At 34.9% G+C, this 21,134-nt stretch overlaps 1 protein-coding gene across 1 annotated transcript in view; it reads right to left on the bottom strand.

The window, feature by feature from the left end:
• Window positions 1–4,668: 4,668 nt before the first annotated feature.
• The window catches only part of LOC116478770 (zinc finger protein 254), a 35,517-nt gene continuing 19,051 nt past the window's right edge, over window positions 4,669–21,134 (bottom strand). Inside the window, 4 exon segments of the mRNA XM_032170271.3 lie at window positions 4,669–5,826; window positions 5,828–7,445; window positions 20,137–20,232; window positions 20,712–20,838. Coding sequence (XP_032026162.1) covers window positions 5,799–5,826; window positions 5,828–7,445; window positions 20,137–20,232; window positions 20,712–20,838 — 1,869 coding nt within the window. The 3' untranslated portion in view covers window positions 4,669–5,798.

Genomic DNA, 21,134 nt, shown 5'->3' with positions numbered 1-21,134 from the left:
AAAGTGGGTTTCATACCAGGGAGGCAGGGATGGTTTGACACACAAGTCAACAAATGTGATACACCACATAAATAGAATTGAAAACAAAAATCACATGATCATCTCAATAGATGCAGAAAAAGCATTTGACAAAATCCAGCATCCCTTTGAAAGTAAAACACTCAGCTTGGCTGGGCGCACGGTGGCTCACACCTGTAATCCCAGCACTTTGGGAGGCTAAGTCAGGCAGATCACCTGAGTTCAGGAGTTCAAGACCAGTCTGACCAATATGATGAAACCTCGTCTCTACTAAAAGTACAAAAATTAGCCAGGCATGATGACATGTGCCTGTAATCTCAGCTACTTGGGAGGCTGACACAGGAGAATTTTGAACCCAGGAGGCAGAGGTTGTGGTGAGCCAAGATCCTGCCATGGCACTCCAGCCTGGGCAAGAAGAGCAAAACTCCGTCAAAAAAAACAAAAAACAAACAAACAAAAAAACACCTCTCAGCAAAGTTGGCATACAAGGAACAGCTTAATGTAATAAAAGCTCTATCTACAACAAACCCACAGCCAACATAATACTGAATGAGGAAAAGTTGAAAGCATTCTCTCTGAGAATGGGAACAAGACTAGGATGCCCACTCTCACCACTCCTCTCTAACATAGTCCTGGACGTCCTCCAAAGCTATCAGAACAGAGAAAGAAATAAAGGGCATCCAAGTCAGTAAACAGGAAGTCAAACTGTTCTTGTTTGCTGATGATATGATAATTTACCTTGAAAACCCTAAGGACTCCTCCAGAAGGCTCCTACAACTGATAAAAGAATTCAGCAAAGTTTCTGGATACAAGATTAATGTACACAAATCAGTAGCTCTTTTATTCACCAACAGCAACCAAATGGAGAATTAAATCAAGAACTCCCCTTTTACAATAGCTGGAAAAAAAAAAAAAAAAAACTTAGGAATACACCTAATGAAGGAGTCAAAAGACCTCTAAAAGGAAAGCTACGAAACACTACTGAAAGAAATCATAGATGACACAAATGGAAACACATCCCATGCTCAAGGATTGGTAGAATCAATATTGTGAAAATGAGCCTACTGCCAAAAGCAATCTACAAATTCAGCACAATTCCCATTAAAATACTACCATCTTTCTTCACAGAGTTAGAAAAAAAAATTCTAAACATCATATGGAACCAAAAAAGAGCCCACAGCGCCAAAGAAAGACTAAGCAAAAAGAACAAATCTGGAGGCACCACACTACCTGAATTCAAACTATACTATAAAACCATAGTCACCAAAAAAGCATGGTACTGGTATAAAAATAGACACATAGACCAATGGAACAGAGAACTCAGAAATAAACTGAAATAATTACAGCCAAGCGATCTTCAAAAAAGTAAACAAAAACATAAAGCGGGGAAAAGACATCCTTTTCAACAATTGGTGCTGGTATGGTAGCCACATGTAAGAGAATAAAACCAGATCCTCATCTCTCACCTTATAAAAAAAATCAACTCAAGATGCATTAAGGACTTAAACCTAAGACCTGAAATTATAAAAATTCTGGAAGATAACAACGGAAAAACCCTTCTAGGCTTTGGCTAGGCAAAAATTTCATGACCAAAAACCCAAAAGCAAATGCAGTATAAACAAAGATAAATAGCTGGGACCTAACTAAATAAAGAGCTTTTGCACGGCAAAAGGAACAGTAAGCAGAGTAAACAGACAACTCACAGAGTGGGAGAAAATCTTCACAATCTATACATCTGACAAAGGACTAATATCCAGAATCTACAAGGAACTCAAACAAATCAGTAAGAAAAAAAAAATCAAAAACCGTGCTAAGGACATGAATAGACAATTTTCTAAAGAAGATATACAAATGGACAACAAATATATGAAAAAATGCTCAACATCACTAATGACCGGGGAAATGAAAATCAAAACCACAATGCAATACCACCTTATTCTTGCAAGAATGGTCATAATCAAAAGATCAAAAAACTGGAGTTGTTGGCAGGGATGCAGTGATTAGGGAACACTTTGTAAAAAGTAAAGTAGAGGTTCCTCTTCGAAGATTCCCCACCCCCATCTAATTAGGAAAAAATTGTAACTTTTCGTAGAGGCAAAATTTATTCAAACACCTGTGCTTCTAAATATTTGCCCTAGCATGCTTATACTGGTCCAAGCAAGCATTAGGTCATAGCCTGTTCCTCTTCCTTATTTAAAAGTGGTTTTACCTTTCTCAGCATTCCACAAGTTACTTACTCCTTTCTTTGTTCTCCTTTACCTTTGCCTCTTTTAAAAAGTTCTAAGTTGCTAGCCAATTGGGCTAAATACAGAATGTGAGGTCCCATTCCAGCCAATGGAAATCGGACACAGCAATAGGGTGGATGCGTCAGGTTATAAATGACCCTGTCTCCTTTGTTCATTGTACTCTCGTGGCAAAACTGCTGACGAGTGTACACTTTCTGCAGGAAGTAAAAATGGCCTTACTAAATAAATTAAATTTACGTTCAAGTGCTATTTCTTTATGGCACTGAGGAAAAAACATTTCAAACAACTTTACACTGCTGGTGGGAATGTAAACTAGTACAGCTGCTATGAAAAACAGTGTGGATATTCCTTAAAGAGCTAAAAGTAGAACTACCATTTGATCCAGCAATCCCACTACTATCTATCCAAGAAAAACTAGTAATTATTTGAAAAAGATACTTGCACAAGCATGTTTCTAGCAGCAGAATTCACAACTAAAAAAATCATAGAACCAACTGAAATGCCCATCAATCAACGAGTGGATACACACACACACACACACACACACACACACAGGAATACTACTCAGCCACAAAAAGGAATGAATTAACAGCATTTGCTATGACCTGGATGAGACTAGAGACTGTTATTCTAAGTGAAGTAACTCAGGAATGGAAAACCAAACATCATATGTTCTCACTGATATGTGAGAGATAAGCTATGAGGACACGAAAGCATAAGATTATACAGTGAACTTTGGGGACTTGAGGAGAAGAGTGGGAGTGGGGAGAGATAAAAGACAACTTATATGGTGAAGTGTATCCTGCTCAGATGATGGGTGCACCAGGATGTCACAGATCACCACTTAAGTACTTACTCATCTAACCAAATACCACATGTACTCCAATAACTTATCAAACAACAAAATTTAAAAAAAAATATTCTTATAATTACAGACCAGCTCACATAATGAATACTTCAAAAACTATTACACAGGCTGGGCGTGGTGGCTCATGCCTGTAATCCCAGCATTTTCAGAGGCCAAGGTGGGTGGATCACCTAATGTCAGCTGAAGACCAGCCTGACCAACATGGTGAAACCTCATCTCTACTAAAAATACAAAAATTAGCTGGATGTTGTGGCGGGCACCTGTAATCCCAGCTACTTGGGAAGCTGAGGCAGGAGAATTGCTTGAACCTAAAAGGCAGAGGTTACAGTGAGCCAAGATCACACTATTGAACTTCAGCCTGGGTGATAGAGCAGGACTCCGTCTCAAAAATAAATAAATAAATAAACAAATAATTAACAAAAAAAGAAAGTTATGGGTCTAGCATGAGTACCAGTCAGGTTAAAACATAGAATTTGCATGGGGAGATTCTGAATCATAAGCCCAAAGACTGTACAGTAATAAATTCAATACAAAGCAAATAGCATAGATTTGGTTTCAGCATTTTTGAAAATTTTTGTTTTCTAGTAAATTAGACACCTTATTACCTTATTAAAATAATTTATTTTGTTTGAATATTTCTTTTTGCTGCTAAAAATAGTTTCAAACTTATACTCACACAAACATACTTACTCCATAATTTATTTACACCTAAGGTTTGTCTTTAATAGATGTATATATTTAATTTTATGTAAATCAATTCTAAGAGTCTATATGTGCTTGCAGGCAAAGGCCACATGTTCAAAGAAAAATATATTAAAATTTTAAAAAATATTCAGAACTCAGAAATGTATGGATTTTACATGTTTGTATAAAATTTTTTATTATGACCATAAAAACGACCCTGTAATCAATAACATTGCAAATTTAAAAATAACTGAAAGTGTAGAATTGAATTGCTTGTAATAAAAAGAATAAATGCTAGAGGTAATGGATATCTCATTTCCTCTAATGTGATTATTATATCGAGTATGCCTGCATCAAAATATACCATATATGGCATATATATACACACATATTATGTATCCACAAAAATTAATAAAAATAAATTTAAATGTGAAAATAAGAATAAAAATTTAACCTATAAGAACAACATTCTTTAATTTATTGGCAATTTAAAGCCACTGGCAAAAAAGATTGCTAGAGATGTCAGTCCATTATCTTACCAAATAGTGTATTGTTACCATCTTTTACCTACACCCTTGAGTAAGGGAATAGGTTAAAGTTAGTGGCATAAGAACACTTCATTGAATTCACAATAGTATTTAACATGTTAAAAATGTTGAATTGAAAAGCTAAGTTCACACATAATCTATAATTTAAAAATAGACTGCATGTTATTCCATAGAAGTACAATTAATAAAATAACATATGGCTAACTTAATTTTAACTAAAGAATGTTTTTCATTCATAATGCAGAGAAATATTATTCTGAACACCTACCTCATGCATCACTCAATATTATAAGTTAACCACAAAAAGCCTCTCTACCTAAATTTTCCTCATGCATCTTATATTTTTATGTCCATATCTTTTCATAGAAAAGGTCATAAATAATGCCTACCTAATAAAAAAGAATCTCATATCTTTTGTGCAGCAACAATTAGTCACATGCCTTCACATGTGAATACACCAGGAATGATGAAACAGCATGAGTTGAACACATTATTCACTTTTTAAAAAATCTGTATTTTCAAAAAAAAAGTACTTTGAATGCAATTATAACCCTCCAAAAAATATTCTACTTTTTGAAGTTGTATACAAATGTTTAGAAAAATTTTAGTTTGTATTATTTTCCATACTCAGCACTCTGATTTAGTGTAATGTCTAAAGCTTGAGTGGCCCTAGATATTTCTACTGTGAATTATTCCCTGATATTTACATGGACTTAATTTTGGATTGAATATCTTTCATATTTAATGTATCTGCAAAAATATATTTTAGTATGAACACTTTGGTGTTTTATACTTCGTATTCTTGAAAAAATGTTTTTCCAAATTCATTACACTTGCAGGGTTTTCTTCAGTATAAACTCCCTGATGTTCAACAAAATTTTAACAACTGCCTGAGGGTTTTTCTCTAGTATAAAATGTATACAATAAAATCTGTGGTACAAGATATTACAATCCTCTTCATATGTGTAATGCTTTTTCAAAATAAATGTTCTTCTATACTTTAAAGACATATCTTCTGATAGATCTCCTGAGAGTAATTAGACTTTTAATGCTTTTATTTACTATGAACTCTGCGATTTTAAGTAAGATGTGAGCAGGTATTAATGGCTTTTTTACTTTGCCTATATTTGTGCATTTGTTCTCAAGTATAAATGCTTTCCTGTGCAATAAGGTGTGAGCATTGTCGAAGCTTGGCCACATTGTTCACACTGGTAGTTTTCTCCAGTATGATATCTTACCTACAATCAAGAGTGACAATCATTTAAAGGCTTTTTCACATTCTTCACATTTCTAGGATTTTTCAGCAGAATGATTTTCTTTAAAGTTTGAGGTACTGTCAAAAGCATTAGCGCCTCTCTCACATTTGTAGTTTCTTTCCAGTATGAATAATCTTTTATCTATTAAGAATTGAGGGCTTTTTTAGGCTTTGGCACATTATTCATACTTGTAAGATTTCTCTCCAATGAGTTATCTTATCTGTGGTGAGGTGTGAGGACCGGTTAAAGGCTTTGCCAAATTTTTCCCATTTGTAGGGTTGCTCTCCAGTATGAATTCTCTTATGTTTAGTTAGGGTTGAGGACCAGAAAAAGGATTTGCCACATTCTTCACATTTGTAGGGTTTTACTCCAGTATGAATTACCTTATGTTTAGTAAAAGTTGAAGACCGGTTAAAAGATTTGCCACATTCTTCACATTTATAGGGTTTCTCTCCAGTATGAATTCTCTTATGGTTAGTAAGGATTGAAGACTGCTTAAAGGCTTTGCCACATTTTTCACATTTGTAGGGTTTCTCTTCAGTATGAATTATCTTATGTTTAGTAAGAGTTGAGGACCAGTTAAAGGCTTTGCCACATTCTTCACATTTGTAGGGTTTCTCTCCAGTATGAATTATCTTATGTGTAGTAAGGGTTGAGGATTGGCTAAAAGCTTTGCCACATTCTTCACATTTGTAGGGTTTCTCTCCAGTGTGCATCCTCTTATGTCTAGTTAGGGTTGAGGACCATATAAATGCCTTGCCACACTCTTCACATTTGTAGGGTTTCTCTCTAGTATGAATTCTCTTATGTTTAGTAAGGGTTGAGGACCAGATATATGCTTTGCCACATTCTTCACACTTGTAAGGTTTCTCTCCAGTATGAATTATCTTATGTGTAGTAAGATTTGAAGATCGATTAAAACCTTTGCCACATTCTTCACATTTGTAGAGTTTCTCTCCAACATGAATTATTTTATGTGTAGTAAGAGTTGAGAGTTGCTTAAAAGCTTTGCCACATTCTAAACATTTGTAGCGTTTCTCTCCAGTATGAATTGTCTTATGTGTATTAAGGGTTGAGGATTGGCTAAAAGCTTTGCCACATTCTTCACATTTGTAGGGTTTCTCTCCAGTGTGCATCCTCTTATGTCTAGTTAGGGTTGAGGACCATATAAATGCTTTGCCACATTCTTCACACTTGTAGGGTTTCTCTCCAGTATGAATTGTCTTATGTGTAGTAAGATTTGAGGATCGATTAAAAGCTTCACCACATTCTTCACATTTGTAGAGTTTCTCTCCAGCATGAATTATTTCATGTGTAGTAAGGGTTGAGGGTTGCTTAGGAAATTTGCTATATTCTTCACATTTGTAAGGTTTCTCTTCAGTACAAATTTTCCTATGATTAGTAAGGGTAGAGGACCAATTAAAGGTTTTTCCACATTCTTTACATTTGTAGGACTTCTCTCTATGATAAATGCTTTTGTGTTGGGTTTTATGTGAAAGCATGCAAAATGATTTGACACATTTTTTACATTTTAAAGATTTCTTTTCAGTATATCTTATCTTATGTCTGTTTGAATTTAAAAATTTATAGAAGACTTTCAAATATTTACCACATTGAAATACTTTGCTTGGAGCAGTTGTGAAACACTGATTAAGTCCATTATAATGTTCTTTGTTCACCTTACACTCATTCACACTTTTACAGCCTTTTCTTAACTGTAAATTCTCATGTCCATATTTTTCATATCTTCTCAGTATTGCTTTTTGAAAAGAATCTTCCATGCCCTGCTCTGGCCAGAGGTCTTGAGCAAAATGAGGACATATACCTGAAAAAAAAGTAAAAATAATAAATTACTCCACTTACTAGACTCACATGAATATAGTTTAAAAATCTTACCTATAAAATTATACAAACTACACAGACAAGATGGCATTGCAAAATACCACAGGCCCTAATTCTTTCATAGACATAAATGTAACAAAAACATACAGACCAAAATACATCTGTGGAAAATTCATAAATGATTTAAGTGTGTGCAGTGTCCCACGTAAGCATAATGCAAAAAAACACACAGAAGAAAAAGAAAAGTCTGTTAAATTTACCCAACACATATTTTCCTGGTTCCCACTATAACATAGTGTCTTTACAAGTAAATTGCCAACTCTTGGTTTCTGTTTTAAAAGAAAGGTAAAATACTGGCACAATCATTGTCATTTCTGGCTTTTAGAGTTTTTTCCTGACACCGGTTTCTGTCTCTCATGACATAAAGTACTGAAAGAAATGGTGGTATATTTTGGAATGAGAGTTTGAGTCTGCTGAGACCAAAGAAAAATGTTACAGCAGCAGAGAGACTGCAGTACCACAGAAATGGACCAAGTGTAGCAAGTGATGACTGACACTACAAATTAACATGAGTAAACTCTCTTAACTAAAGAATAAACATAAAATTTCAGACAACACATATCCTAAGAACATGTTTAAGAAACTCTCATAATCACCAGCCAAGACAATTGTTTTCAGAATATGCCAGGACAAAGCTACATTATAAAGATTTTGACAAGTAGCTTTTTTTAATGTCCAAATCTCAATCAAGGATTATAATATATACAAAATAGGGCAATACAATCCCACCAAAAATATCACAAAATGTTCTGAAAGAAACCATAAAAAAGGTGTATACATTAATTTTAATAATTGGTAATAAACTGAATAATACTGATTAAAACAGGAACAGAAACAACTATGGAAAATTAGATAAATGAGGGCGAGAATAAAAAATATTTAAGATATCAAAAAACAGAAACTGTGGAGATAAAATATACACAAAAAAATTTGACAGATCCTAAAAGTAAAAAAAAAAAAAAAAAAGATGTAAAAATAAAAAAGCTCAACAAACTAGAATAACAAAAAGATATTTATAACAAACACATACATAAGCACAGTTTCAAAAGTCACAGACAAAAAGATTACCTTTGAAGCTGCAAGACAAAACTGATGTGCCAGGCCAGGCACGGTGGCTCACACCTGTAATCCAGGCATTTTGGGAGGCCAAGGTGGGCTGATCACCTGAGGTCAGGAGTTTGGGACCAACCTGACCAACATGGCGAAACCCCATCTCTACTAAAACTATAAAAATTAGCCAGGCTTGGTGGTGCATGCCTGTAATCCCAGCTACTCAGGAGGCTGAGGCTGAAGAACCACTTGAACCCAGGAAGTGGAGGTTGCAGTGAGCTCAGGTCATACCACTACACTCAAGCCTGGCTGGGGGATACAGTGAGACTCTGTCTCCAAAAAAAATAAAAAAGAAAAAAGAAAAGAAAAAAAGTGATGTGCCATTTACAAACATACTCTTATGAGATAATCAGTGAACTGTTAACAAAAATTTTGCAGGCCATAAGGGAACTGTGTGATGTAGCCATGAAAAAAATTGTGAAGAAAAAAAGCTTTAACTGAGAATAATATCATCAGCGAATCTGTCCTGCCAAACAAAAAAAGTAAAAACCTTTAAAGTAACCAAATTCTAAAAAAGTATATTGGAAGTGCATATGCCCTACATATAAAAGGTGCTGAAAACAGTTCCTTCTACTGAAAATAACATGATTCAAATAAAAACACAGAATCATATAAAAATACATGATTTTCTGGGAAAAATATGCAAATACACAAAAGTCAAATTTCTTAGCATTACCCTAGTAGTGCAGAAAACATTTTTAATTATTCTCTGAAATTTGAAGGATAAAAGCATAGAAAACATTACAAATATTCATTAATGAATATACAATATAAAAAGATACAATTAACAACATCAATGACAATTTGAGGGAAGGTATAAAAAGAACAAATTTTTGTATGCAACTTAAGTTTCTTTATTTAGCAGATTAAAATATGTTGTTGTATCTTTTAGAGGTTATATGTAATTCCCAACGTACCACAAAAATATTTGTATAAATACACAAAACAAAATAAGTCAAAGCCTATCAATACAACTATCAAAAAGACACAAAGAAAGATGGAAAGAGAATAAAAGACAAAGATGCAAGAATCAAATAAAATACTTAATAACAGTACGTCTTTCTATTTCAGAAAATTATTTAAACATATATAAAATTAACTTTTAAACTCAGACATACTTTCAATAGAGTTTTATTAAAATATTTTAAAAACTGAGATTCATCTTGCCTTTCTACAAGAGTCAGTTGAAATCTAATGATAAAAAAAGACTGAAAGAGGCAGGAAGAAAGTAGACATTCCATGCAAATACTAATCAAATGAGAGCAGAAACAGTCAAAATAATCTTACACAAGCTACATCTTAAGTCAAAAATTATAATATTTCATAAAATGTACTTGAAATTTAAACTCCAAAGAAACAAAGGACATCAAAAAATAATAGACTGATTCACTGGGAATCTATGAAAAATCTGTGTATATTTGTGTGTGTGTATGTGTGTATGTGTCTGTGCACGTGCACAGGTGTGTGTGTGTGTATGTGTCTCACATTAGGGTTCCAAATATATAAAGCAAATATTGACAGAATGGAAGAAACACATACAAAGCAATATAATTATAGCAAGATATTTTAATACCACACTTTCTGTAATAAAAATAAAACAAGAATGTTAATAAGGGAACAGACTACTTAAAGGCAATATAAAACAATTATTCCAAACAGAGTTATGGAGAACACTCCTCAACAACATCAGAATACACACCTTTCTAATTAGCTCATACAACATTTTCCTTGATAAACCACATCTTAAGCCAGAAAGGAAGTCTTACCAAAATTTTTAAAAGTAAACTTCTATGAACTACTTTCTATGAGTAAAATGGAGTACGAGTATAAAACAATAAGACAGAAAAACTGAAAAATTTACAAATATATAGAAATTAAACAACACACCCTTGAGTGTGCTTTTAAACAAAGGCTGAAATAGTTAATAGTGTGAAAAGGTCCATCCTGCTCAATGCAACAGACAGACTTAATGCAATGTTTTTCAAATTTCTCATTGCATTTTTGAAGAAACAGGAACAGCAACCCCAAAAGTATATAGAATCTCAAGAGACAATAAAGTACCCAACAATCTTCAAAAAATAAAAGGAACAATGCTGGAGGCATTAAAGTTCTTGATTAAATCACATTACAAAGCTACAGAATTAAAACAATTTGGTATGGGTATAAAGGTGAAAAAGTAGACTAATAGAATGCAGCACATATATAAACTTTCACATACATGGTCATATAAGGAGTCATTTACATAGTCATAATTATTGCAGCATTGTTACTGTAAGCCAATAGGTAAAAGCAATGCAGATTTCTTTCACCAAATCATTCAGTAGATAATTTGAAATATAAAAATTCTGCAATATCACTCAGTCTTCAAAAAGCATGAAATATTGTACGAACTATAAAGATAAATGTTGATGGCATTATGCAAAATGAAATGAGCCAGCCACAAAAAGACAGATTTTATGAGATATATGAAGGAGTTACACTCTTAGAAACAATGAACAGACTGGTGTTTTCACAGTGCCATAAAACAGAAAAAAATGGGGCCAGGAATGGTGGCTCACACCTGTAATCTGAGCAGTTTGAGAGACCCAAGTGGGTGAATCACCTAAAGTCAGGAGTTTAAAACCAGCCTGGCCAACATGGTGAAACCTCATCTCTAATAAAAATACAAAAATTAGCCAGGCATGATGGTGGGCACCTGTAATCTGAGCTACTCAGGAGGCTGAGGTATGAGAATCAATTGAACCTGGGAGGTGGAGGTGGCAGTGAGCTGAGATGGCGCCACTGCACTTCAGCCTGGGTGACAGAGCAAGACTCCACCTCAAAAAAGAAAAAAAAAAGAAAAAAGTGGTAGTCAGTATGTATTAAGATTTAGCTTTGCAAGATAAAAGCATCCTAGCAATATGTTGCACGACAATGTCAAGATAATTAGTATGACTAAACTGAATATTTAAAAATATTTTGTGGTAAATTTGTTATTCTTTTTGACAAGTAAAAATAAACAATAATACCCAAAAGAGATACAGAGTTATGATAGTTTTAAATTATATTCAAATCCAAAAGTGTTTCTCCCACACAAAAATCATATAGATTCATAAATAGGATGTTGAAACTACAAGAATTTTATAACTACTCATCTACACAGGATTAGAAAAACATTCACAAAAAACCTATACAACAAATATACAAAAAACAAACAAACAAAAAAAAACCAAGGGTAGCCGGGTGCGGTGGCTCATGCCTGTAATGCCAGCACTTTAGGAGGCTGAAGAGGGTGGATCATGAGGTCAGGAGTTTGAGACCAGCCCGGCCAACGTGGTAAACTCCGTCTCTACTAAAAATACAAGAATTATCCGGGCGTGGTAGTGGGCGCCTGTAATCCCAGCTAATTGGGAGGCTGAGGCAGGAAAATCACTTGAACCTGGAAGGTGGAGGTTGCAGTGAGCCGATATTGTGCCATTACACTCCAGCCTGGTCAACAAGAGCAAAACTGTCTCAAAAAAAAAAAAAAAGAAAAAAGAAAAAAAAGGATAACATTTATACAGGCAAACAAACATAGAGATAATTCTACTGGAAAAAGACATATGGCTGATTCATATTTGATTTTGCTCCACATGGTCTTAAATTATACAAAGTTAAATATTGTCATGCACAATTATGATATACACTAAAAAGTCAAAACACAAATATCAGGTGTATTGTGGCATACGCTAGAATATATAACACAAAAATATAAAATTGCAAAACAAAATTAAAACACGGAATGTAAAACTTATTAGATACCATCAAGTAGATCAATATATTCATTAAGGGAATCTTAGAAGAATATGGGAAAAAAAATAATACAGTGGTTACTTGAAAAGGTGAGAACTTCCCAAATTTTGATGTAGTAAAAGAAAAAAAAAATTTGTAACCAAGAATATTTGATTTAAATTTATTTCCCTTTAAAAATAAGATGAAAACTGAAAATCTCCAAAATAAAAGTTGAGGGAGTTCATCACCACTAGCACAGTTCTACAAAAAAATGCTCCATGATGGCCAGGCACTGTGGCTCATGCCTGTAATCCTGCAGTTTTAGGAGGCCAAAGCTGTCACAACACTAAAGACTAGGAGATTCAGATCAGCCTGAATAATACAGCAAGACTCTGCATATAAAAAAAAGAAATGGGCCAGGCGCGGTGGCTCACGCCTGTAATCCCAGCACTTTGGGAGGCCGAGGTGGGCGGATCATGAGGTCAGGAGATCGAGACCATCCTGGCTAACATGGTGAAACCCCATCTCTACTAAAAATACAAAAAAAAAAACAAAAAAATACAAAATCAGCCGGGCATGGTAGCAGCCGCCTATAATCCCAGCTACTCGGGAGGCTGAGGCAGGAAAATGGCGTGAACCCAGGAGGCGGAGCTTGCAGTGAGCTGAGATTGCGCCACTGCACTCCAGCCTGGGCAACAGAGCAAGACTCCGTCTCAACAACAACAACAACAACAACGAAGAAATGCTAAAATGAGTCAATTTTATTTAAAAATAAAATAATACTGGATAGCATCATAAAACCATATATAAAAATAAAGCTCTCTATTAAATGTAAATATACAAATGTAGAAATCTTTACTATCATAATGATGACGCATAAAACCCTTAAAGCTCTTCTGTAGAATATTTAAAACAATAAAAATCTGCATAAATGTTAATACACAAAATAATTTTTAATATTAATAAACTGAAAAATATAGAGGTATAATTTTTATATTCAACTGAAATTGTCATGAGATTAAAATATATTTTTAATTTTTAGATGTTTTACATAAACTCCATTTTTAAGATGATGTGGTTTGGCCGTGTCCCAACCCAAGTCTCCTCTTTAATTCCCATATGTTGTGGGAGGGACGTGGTAGGAGATAACTGAATCATGGGGGCAGATCTTTTCTGTGCTATTCTCATGATAGAGAATAAGTCTCAGGAAAGCTGAAGGCTTTATAAGGCAGTTTTCCTGCACAAGCTCTTTCTTTTGTCTGCCACCATGTGAGACATGCCTTTCACTTTCCACCATGATTGTGATGACTCCTCAGTCACAAGAAACTGTGACCAATAAACCTTTTTCTTTTGTAAATTACCCAGTCTCAGGTATGTCTTTATCAGCAGCATGAAAACAGACTAATATACAAGATGATTATGAAGATAATATTTATAGAAAGTATGCAAAACAAAATTTAAAATAATTGAAGCATGTCACTACACAATTAAAGTTAAGGCAATAAAACGGTAAATAAGAAAAAAACATACCACTCAAACACATAAAACAATAGCAATAAAACTAGTAATTTCATTTTAAGAAATAATTTTAAATATAAATTAATTAAACTACTTAGTAAAAATAAATGTAATCTCAGGACTTTGGGAGGTTAAAGTGGGCTGATCACTGGATCTCAGAAGTTTGAGACCAACCTCCACAATGCGGCAAAACCTTGTCTCAACCAAAAATACAAAAAAACCAGCAGGACATGATGCTACACACTTGTAACCCAGCTACCTGAGAGGCTGCAATCAGAGAATCTTCTGAGTTTGGGAGGTTGAGGCTGCAGTGAGCCACAATCACAACACTGCAAACCAGCCTGGTTGAGAGAGTGACACCCTATCTCAAGAACAAACAAATAAGGCCTGGTGTGGTGGCTCACACGTGTAATCCCAGCACTTTGGGAGGCTGAGGCAGGTGGATCACCTGAGGTCAGGGGTTCGAGACCAGCCTAGCCAATATGGTGAAACCCCTTCTCTACTAAAAATACAAAAATTCGCCAGGCATGGTCGCACACACCTGTAGTCCCAGCTGCTTGGGAGGCTGAGACAGGAGAATTGCTTGAACCTAGGAGGCAGAGGTTGCAGTGAGCTGAGACTGTGTCACTGCACTCTAGCCTGGGTGAAAGAGTGAGACGTCATCTCAAAAAAAATAAAAAAATAAAAAATAATAAAGTTTATTTCCTTAAACCATATGTGGAAAAATCTTTTAATCAGACACAAGAAGATAACTTTTTTTGTTTTCGGAGTTAGAGTCTCACTCTTGTTGCCCAGGTTGGAGTTCAGTGGCATGGTCTCCACTCACTCCAATCTCCGTCTCCTGGATTTAAGTAATTCTCCTGCCTCAGCCTCCTGATTAGCTGGGATTACAGGCACCCACCACCACGCCTGGCTAATTTTTTGTATTTTTAGTAGAAATGAGGTTTCACCATATTGGTCAGGCTGGTCTCAAACTCCTGACCTCATGATCCACCCCCCTCAGCCTCCCAAAGTGCTAGGATTATAGGTGTGAGGTGCCGTTCCAGGCCAGATAACTTCATCATTTAAAAATATATAGGGGAAACACATGACAATAATCTTGGCGCCATTCTCTTAGAGACAACATTAAATGCATAAGCAACAAAGAAAAAAGCAAAAATTTAACTATACTACACTTCAAAATTTCTGCACATGTAAGTAAACATTTAATAGAGGGATAAGGCCTCCTAGAAAATGGGTGAAAATATTTACAAATCACATGTGATAGGAGTCAATATTCAAAAAATATAAACGACTTTTAAAACTAAACAATAAATTTGAATGAATTTATTTAGAAATAGGCAAATAATTGAAATACATTTTCATCAAAAAACACAAATAAAAAAATTTGAAAGGACACACAAAATTTCTAATTTGTAGAGAAATGCATAAAAATCATAATGAAAAAAAAAATCCCTCACATCCATTTAAACGGCCACTATTAATTTTTTAAAAACACCTAATCTGTTGATGATGCAGTAAAACCCTTGGCCAGGTGAGGTGGCTCACGCCTGTAATCCCAGCACTTTGGGAGGCTGATGCAGGCAGATTTCGAGGTCAGGAGTTCAAGACCAGCCTGACCAACATGGTGAAACCCCATCTGTACTAAGAATACAAAAATTAGCTAGATGTGGTGGCACATGCCTGTAATCCCAGCTACTAAGGAGGCTGAGACAGGAGAATCGCTTGAAACCCGGGAGGCGGAGGTTGTAGTGAGTCAAGATTGTGCCACTGAGCTCCAGCCTGGGTGACAAAGGGAGATTCCATCTCAAAAAAAAAAAAAAAAGAAACCCATGTGGATTGTTGGTGGAAAACAAGGATGCACATATTATTTTATAATGTTATACATGTACTTCAAATAACTAAAAATAAAATTATCAAATACAGCAATTACATTTATGAATCTATATCTAAAATATGCAACAAAAGACCTTGAAGACATGTTTGATAGAATGGAATATTATTCAGCCTTAAAAAAAAATCTTGTCACATTTAAAGATACACTTTGAGAATATTATGTCCACTGAAATAAACCAGTAACGAAATGATGGATGTTATGATTTTACTTATATGAAATATATAAAATAGTCACACTCATAAAAACAGAAGGTGGAAGGGTGTTTGTCAAGGGCTAGAGAGAGAATAAAACAGGTAAATGTTATTTAAAGGATATTGAGTTTTAGTTTTACAAGATGTAAAATTTCTAGAAGTCTTTTGCATGACGATGTGAATATAGTTAACATGCCTGAAATATACAGGATTTTTTTTTTTTTGAAACAGGGTCTCAATCTGTCACCCAAGCTTGAATGCAATGGCACAGTTATGGCTCACTGCAGCCTCACAATCCCAGGCTCAAGTAATCCTGCCCCTCAATCTCTCAAGTAGCTGGGACCACAGGTGTACACCACGCCTGGCTATTTCTTAGAAAAAAAAAGTTTGTAGAGAGGGTGTCTCCATATTTTGCCCAGGTTTGTATCAAACTTTTGGGCTCAAGCAATCCTCCTGTCCTGGCCTCTCAAAATCCTGGTTTTAAAGATGTGAGCCACCACCATGCGCCTGGCCCTGAAATGTACATTTAAATAGATTTAAGACGGTAAATTATATGTTAAGTGTTTTTACAACAAATATTTTTTAAAAAACTGGAAAAAATACAGAATTATACATCTTTTAAAAAATTACCTTCAAATCACAAAAGTGTTTTTCTCACACAAAATACATATTTATCATTAAACACATGGTGAAAATAAGACTATTTCCAAGGCTACTCACTTAGACAAGATAAAACCAACACTGAAAATGAGTTAAGAGGCTGGGCATGGTGGCTCATGCCTGTAATCCCAGCACTTTGGGACGCCAAGGCAAGCAGATCACTTGAGGTCAGGAGTTCGAGACCAGTCTGACCAACATGGCAAACCCCGTCTCTACTAAAAAACAAAATACAAAATTAGCCTGGGATGGTGACACACACCTGTAGAATATATACAAGTAAACTATAACCAAATTTGGGTCATATTTGTAGACATAAACACACACATATAGATAATCTGACTATGACAGACATATGGCTCATTTATCTTTTAATTAAACCCGACATTGACTTAAAGTATACAAACAGAATTGCCAATTGTCTAAAATTATAATGCATGAAATCAATAGACACAATAAACTGATATTAAGAAACTTGCACTTAAAAAACACACTAATATAGAACTGCAAGATAATAATGAAAGAAATGTTTACTCATAAAATCTAGTTGGCAACATTAATGTACATTAACAAACAATTCGTCTAGATAACTGAAATGTTTGACTGTAACTGCATTTAGGGAAGGCAGGTGTTTTAAATTAATGGCATCTATTATATAGCAATAAAATTTCAGAGTAAATGCAGTAAAATCATAATTAGGAGATGCTAATGAGAAACTTTCAATAGATAAGCATTTAAAAGAAACTAGTCTCAATTTTTATGTTTTAAATACATGTTATTCTACACAAAACTACTGTAATCCAAGTTTAGAAGCAAAGAATTGTCTTGCATTGCTAAATTATGTATATATTTAGCAGAATATGGTTAGAGCCTCATATATAAAACAAATATTTGGGGAATAAATTATGCTATTATTTAGATATAGGCTGATAAAAGTGGTTGAAAATTCTATAATTCCTTTATTTTTGAGATGAAGTCTCCACTCTGTCTCCCAGGCTAGAGTTCAGTGGCATGATCTCGGCTCACTGCAACCCCCACCTCCCAGGTTCAAGCGATTCTCCTGCCTCAGCCTCCCTAGTAGCTCAGACTACAGGCACATGCCGCCACGCCTGGCTAATTTTTTGTATTTTTAGTAGGGACGGGTTTTCATCGTGTTAGCCAGGATGGTCTCAATCTCCTGACCTCGTGATCCACCCACCTCAGCCTCCCAAAGTGCAAGGATTACAGGCATGAGCCACCGCGCCTGGCTCTATAATTCCTTTTTGCCTGCGTGCATACTAATTATCTAATTTAATTCAGGCACAACATGTATATTCTAGTGTATTGCCCTAAATGTCTGAATCTAAAATTACAGACAAATTTGAAGTAGAAAACAGTAAAAATTTATATGGAGAATGACATTAATAAGATAAAAAATTAAAGGTGCCTTATTTGCTTATCCTCTGACAGCAAGAAAATTTGTCAGCCATTGCTGACAAAAATGCCTTTATGAGAGAACCAGGCATCACGGTTTGCACCTATAATGACAGCTACATGGTACATGAAAGTTGGAGAATTGCTTTTGGTCAGAATATTAAGACCTGCCTGGGTTATGTTACAATACCCCAGATCAAAAATAAGTGCCTTTAAAAGAACTCTGAGATCCAGGAAAGGAGTTGTGAAACTCTGCTAAAGCCCAAGATTGAAGGTAACCCTTTTTAGAAGGCAAGCCCTCATTCAGGTGGCAAACTACAGAACTACTGTTTTTGGCTAAAGACAAGAAATTGTTCCACCTAACTTGATTCCCCTGAGAATTTTAAACTTACTCTGTAAACATCCCAAACTCTTCCCAGTCACAGTCTGGGGGAGGTCCTGCCTTTCCATAGGTCCGGAGAAAGACACTCATTTATAGCCATGCTGGCAGGCCTGCAGACCTTGACCTTTACTGTGGTCCCTGAAGCAGTTCTATGACTCAGTTCCAGCTCCCTGAGCCATAGTTCACGGCCGGTTTTACCTATGTAGAAACTCAAAGTTACCTGGGAAAATCCTCTCCTGTACTCAGTGAAAGCCACGCTCATCCCCATCCTGATATAAAACTCACCATATGCAGGCCTGACTGCAGAAACCTGCCCTTGGGTCTGCCCTGCACAGCAAAGTCCTGAAGGATATTCAGTCTGTCCAAAAATTAAATGAGAATTACAACTATCCAAGCTCCTTTTAACAAGACAACTGAAGGTGGACCCTTGTGCAAACCCAGCAGCCTTAAGGCCAAGCTACAACCCCTCTTCACTACAAACCCAGAGGACATTCTATCACTCTGGGGGCCCAACAAAAATACATTTTTACTTTCTGAAACCAGTTTATAGAAACTTGAAGAGGTTTTTGCTCCTTCAAATTTACAGACACTAATGCAAAACCAGCTTCTATTTTAACATAGCTGTGAAAGCATGTAGAAGACAAAATAGTCAAAAGAAAAATTTAAAGTCATTGAAATTGAAGACCAATAAGTAAAATGTTGCTGTTTGTAGATCATGTAATCATATATATATGTGTATATATAGAGACAGAGACAGTACATTAAAATCTGTTTAAACTAATGAATACACTCAGTTAATTGCCAAAATATAAAATTAATATACAAGTTTAAGTTATGGTTCCATACACTTAAACTATCTGATAAAATAGAGGAAAAAAACTTATGTACAATAGCAATGAAATACTCAATTTTAGAACAAATTTAAACAAGGAGCTCATAAATCTTTTAAGTGAAAGATATATCAATGAAAAAAATTAGAGAAGACACAAATAAATTTTAAAATATTTTATTTCTATTGAAAGAATAAGTATTATGAAACTGCCATATTATCCAAAGTGACCTGTAGATTCAATGAACTCCTTATCAAAATTCTAGTGTTTTTCTTCACAGTAATGAAAAATGCAATCCTAAAATGTACGTGAAACTACAATAAACTGAATAGCCAAAGCAATCTTGAGGAAAAAGAACAAAGCAGAAGGACATCCTACTTTATGCTTTCAAACTATATTTCAAGACTATAGTAATGAAAACAGGATGAAATGTGCAGAAAAATAAACCAAAAAGAAAAAACCCAATAGAACAGAAACTACTACTCTCACACATTTCAGACATGATGCAAAAAGAGAACTTAAAAAACAGTTTAACATAGAGTATCTCAAAATTATGGAGATAGATCTGTCTGTCCACAAAACAAGAAAAAAGAAGTCAGATTGTACACTCTTTTGTATGCTATGAACAGTACTTCGGCTGTCACTGTAAACTTGAAGGAAGATCATTGAAGGGAAAGTAGAATTCTTAGATTTTACAGGCATAAGCAGAAGATGCCCCTATGTGAGAGTATAATTTAAAAAAAGATTTAGGCTTCCCAGAAACTATTTCCTTTGGAACACAGCTTCCTAAATCACTTTAAAGAGCGGCTTTCTTCTTGACTTTGGACTTCTCATCCATGTCATCTGTTGTATTCACTCTCACCTACCTGGGGGTTCATCCACCATCTCATGTCGCTTCATATTCCAGGGCTTTTTCCCTTGCTCCAGACAGGTGATCAGGTCTGGCTTAGAGACAGCAATACCTGTTTTATTAAAAATAACTAAATGAATCTTGCTCATATTCTCCAATTACCAACTTAGTAATGTGCTCAGTAAAGAGGATATAATAGAATATGCTAACAAATTTATTATAATACACTAATTTATAACAGAAATTTTTAAATATTTAGAAAATATTTTAATTTTTTAGGTTCTTAATTTCACTGCCTGGTACTACTGAATCAAAAATTGGTGATGCCAATTAGATTTTAAGGTGTAACAATATTTTATGCCACTAAACTTCTGAAATTAGCCTTAAAGTGCAGGACACAGATTAGCTCAGGAATGTGGAAAGTTCAGGTCAAGATGAAACATCTTGAAGAAATTCCTTTCTCAACAGACAAATCCCCAGGATTTTCTTGAAAACAGAAGTCTGAAAGCATAAATTACCAGAAAACATTCTACAAAAGAAAAATAAAAGCTTTAGTTTATGTTAGGAATTTTGTATTAAAGTTATCCTCACCCAGGAAGGCCAGGTTTCTGTAGTTCTCTAACATCACATTTCTATATAAATTCTGCTGTGCAATGTCCAGGTGTTGCCACTCCTCCAGAGAGAATTCTATGGCCACATCCCTAAATGTCAGCAGTTCCTGGAAAACACACATGAACACACATATTTACAAAGTGGCTATGGGCAGAATTTTTCATTTGACTCAAGGTAAAATTAGAGTAAATAGAACTGGTTCTGACTTATAAGAGTGATTGAAAATTATTCAATAAAATAACTGTCAACACACAAACATTTTCTAATGTATTCTCTAACTCTGAGAAAAGAGAGTGGCAAAATATCCACAACATCAGTGTATATGTGATACTCGTCTGGATGATAACATGTAAAATTGAAGGCATAAACACTAACATACATTTTTGAGTGCTACATTTACAT

Source organism: Hylobates moloch, unplaced genomic scaffold (assembly GCF_009828535.3).
Source record: "Hylobates moloch isolate HMO894 unplaced genomic scaffold, HMol_V3 SCAFFOLD_12, whole genome shotgun sequence".
Taxonomy (NCBI): domain Eukaryota; kingdom Metazoa; phylum Chordata; class Mammalia; order Primates; family Hylobatidae; genus Hylobates; species Hylobates moloch.
The sequence above is the reverse complement of the archived record's forward strand: the minus strand, read 5'-3'. Positions and strand labels throughout refer to the sequence as shown.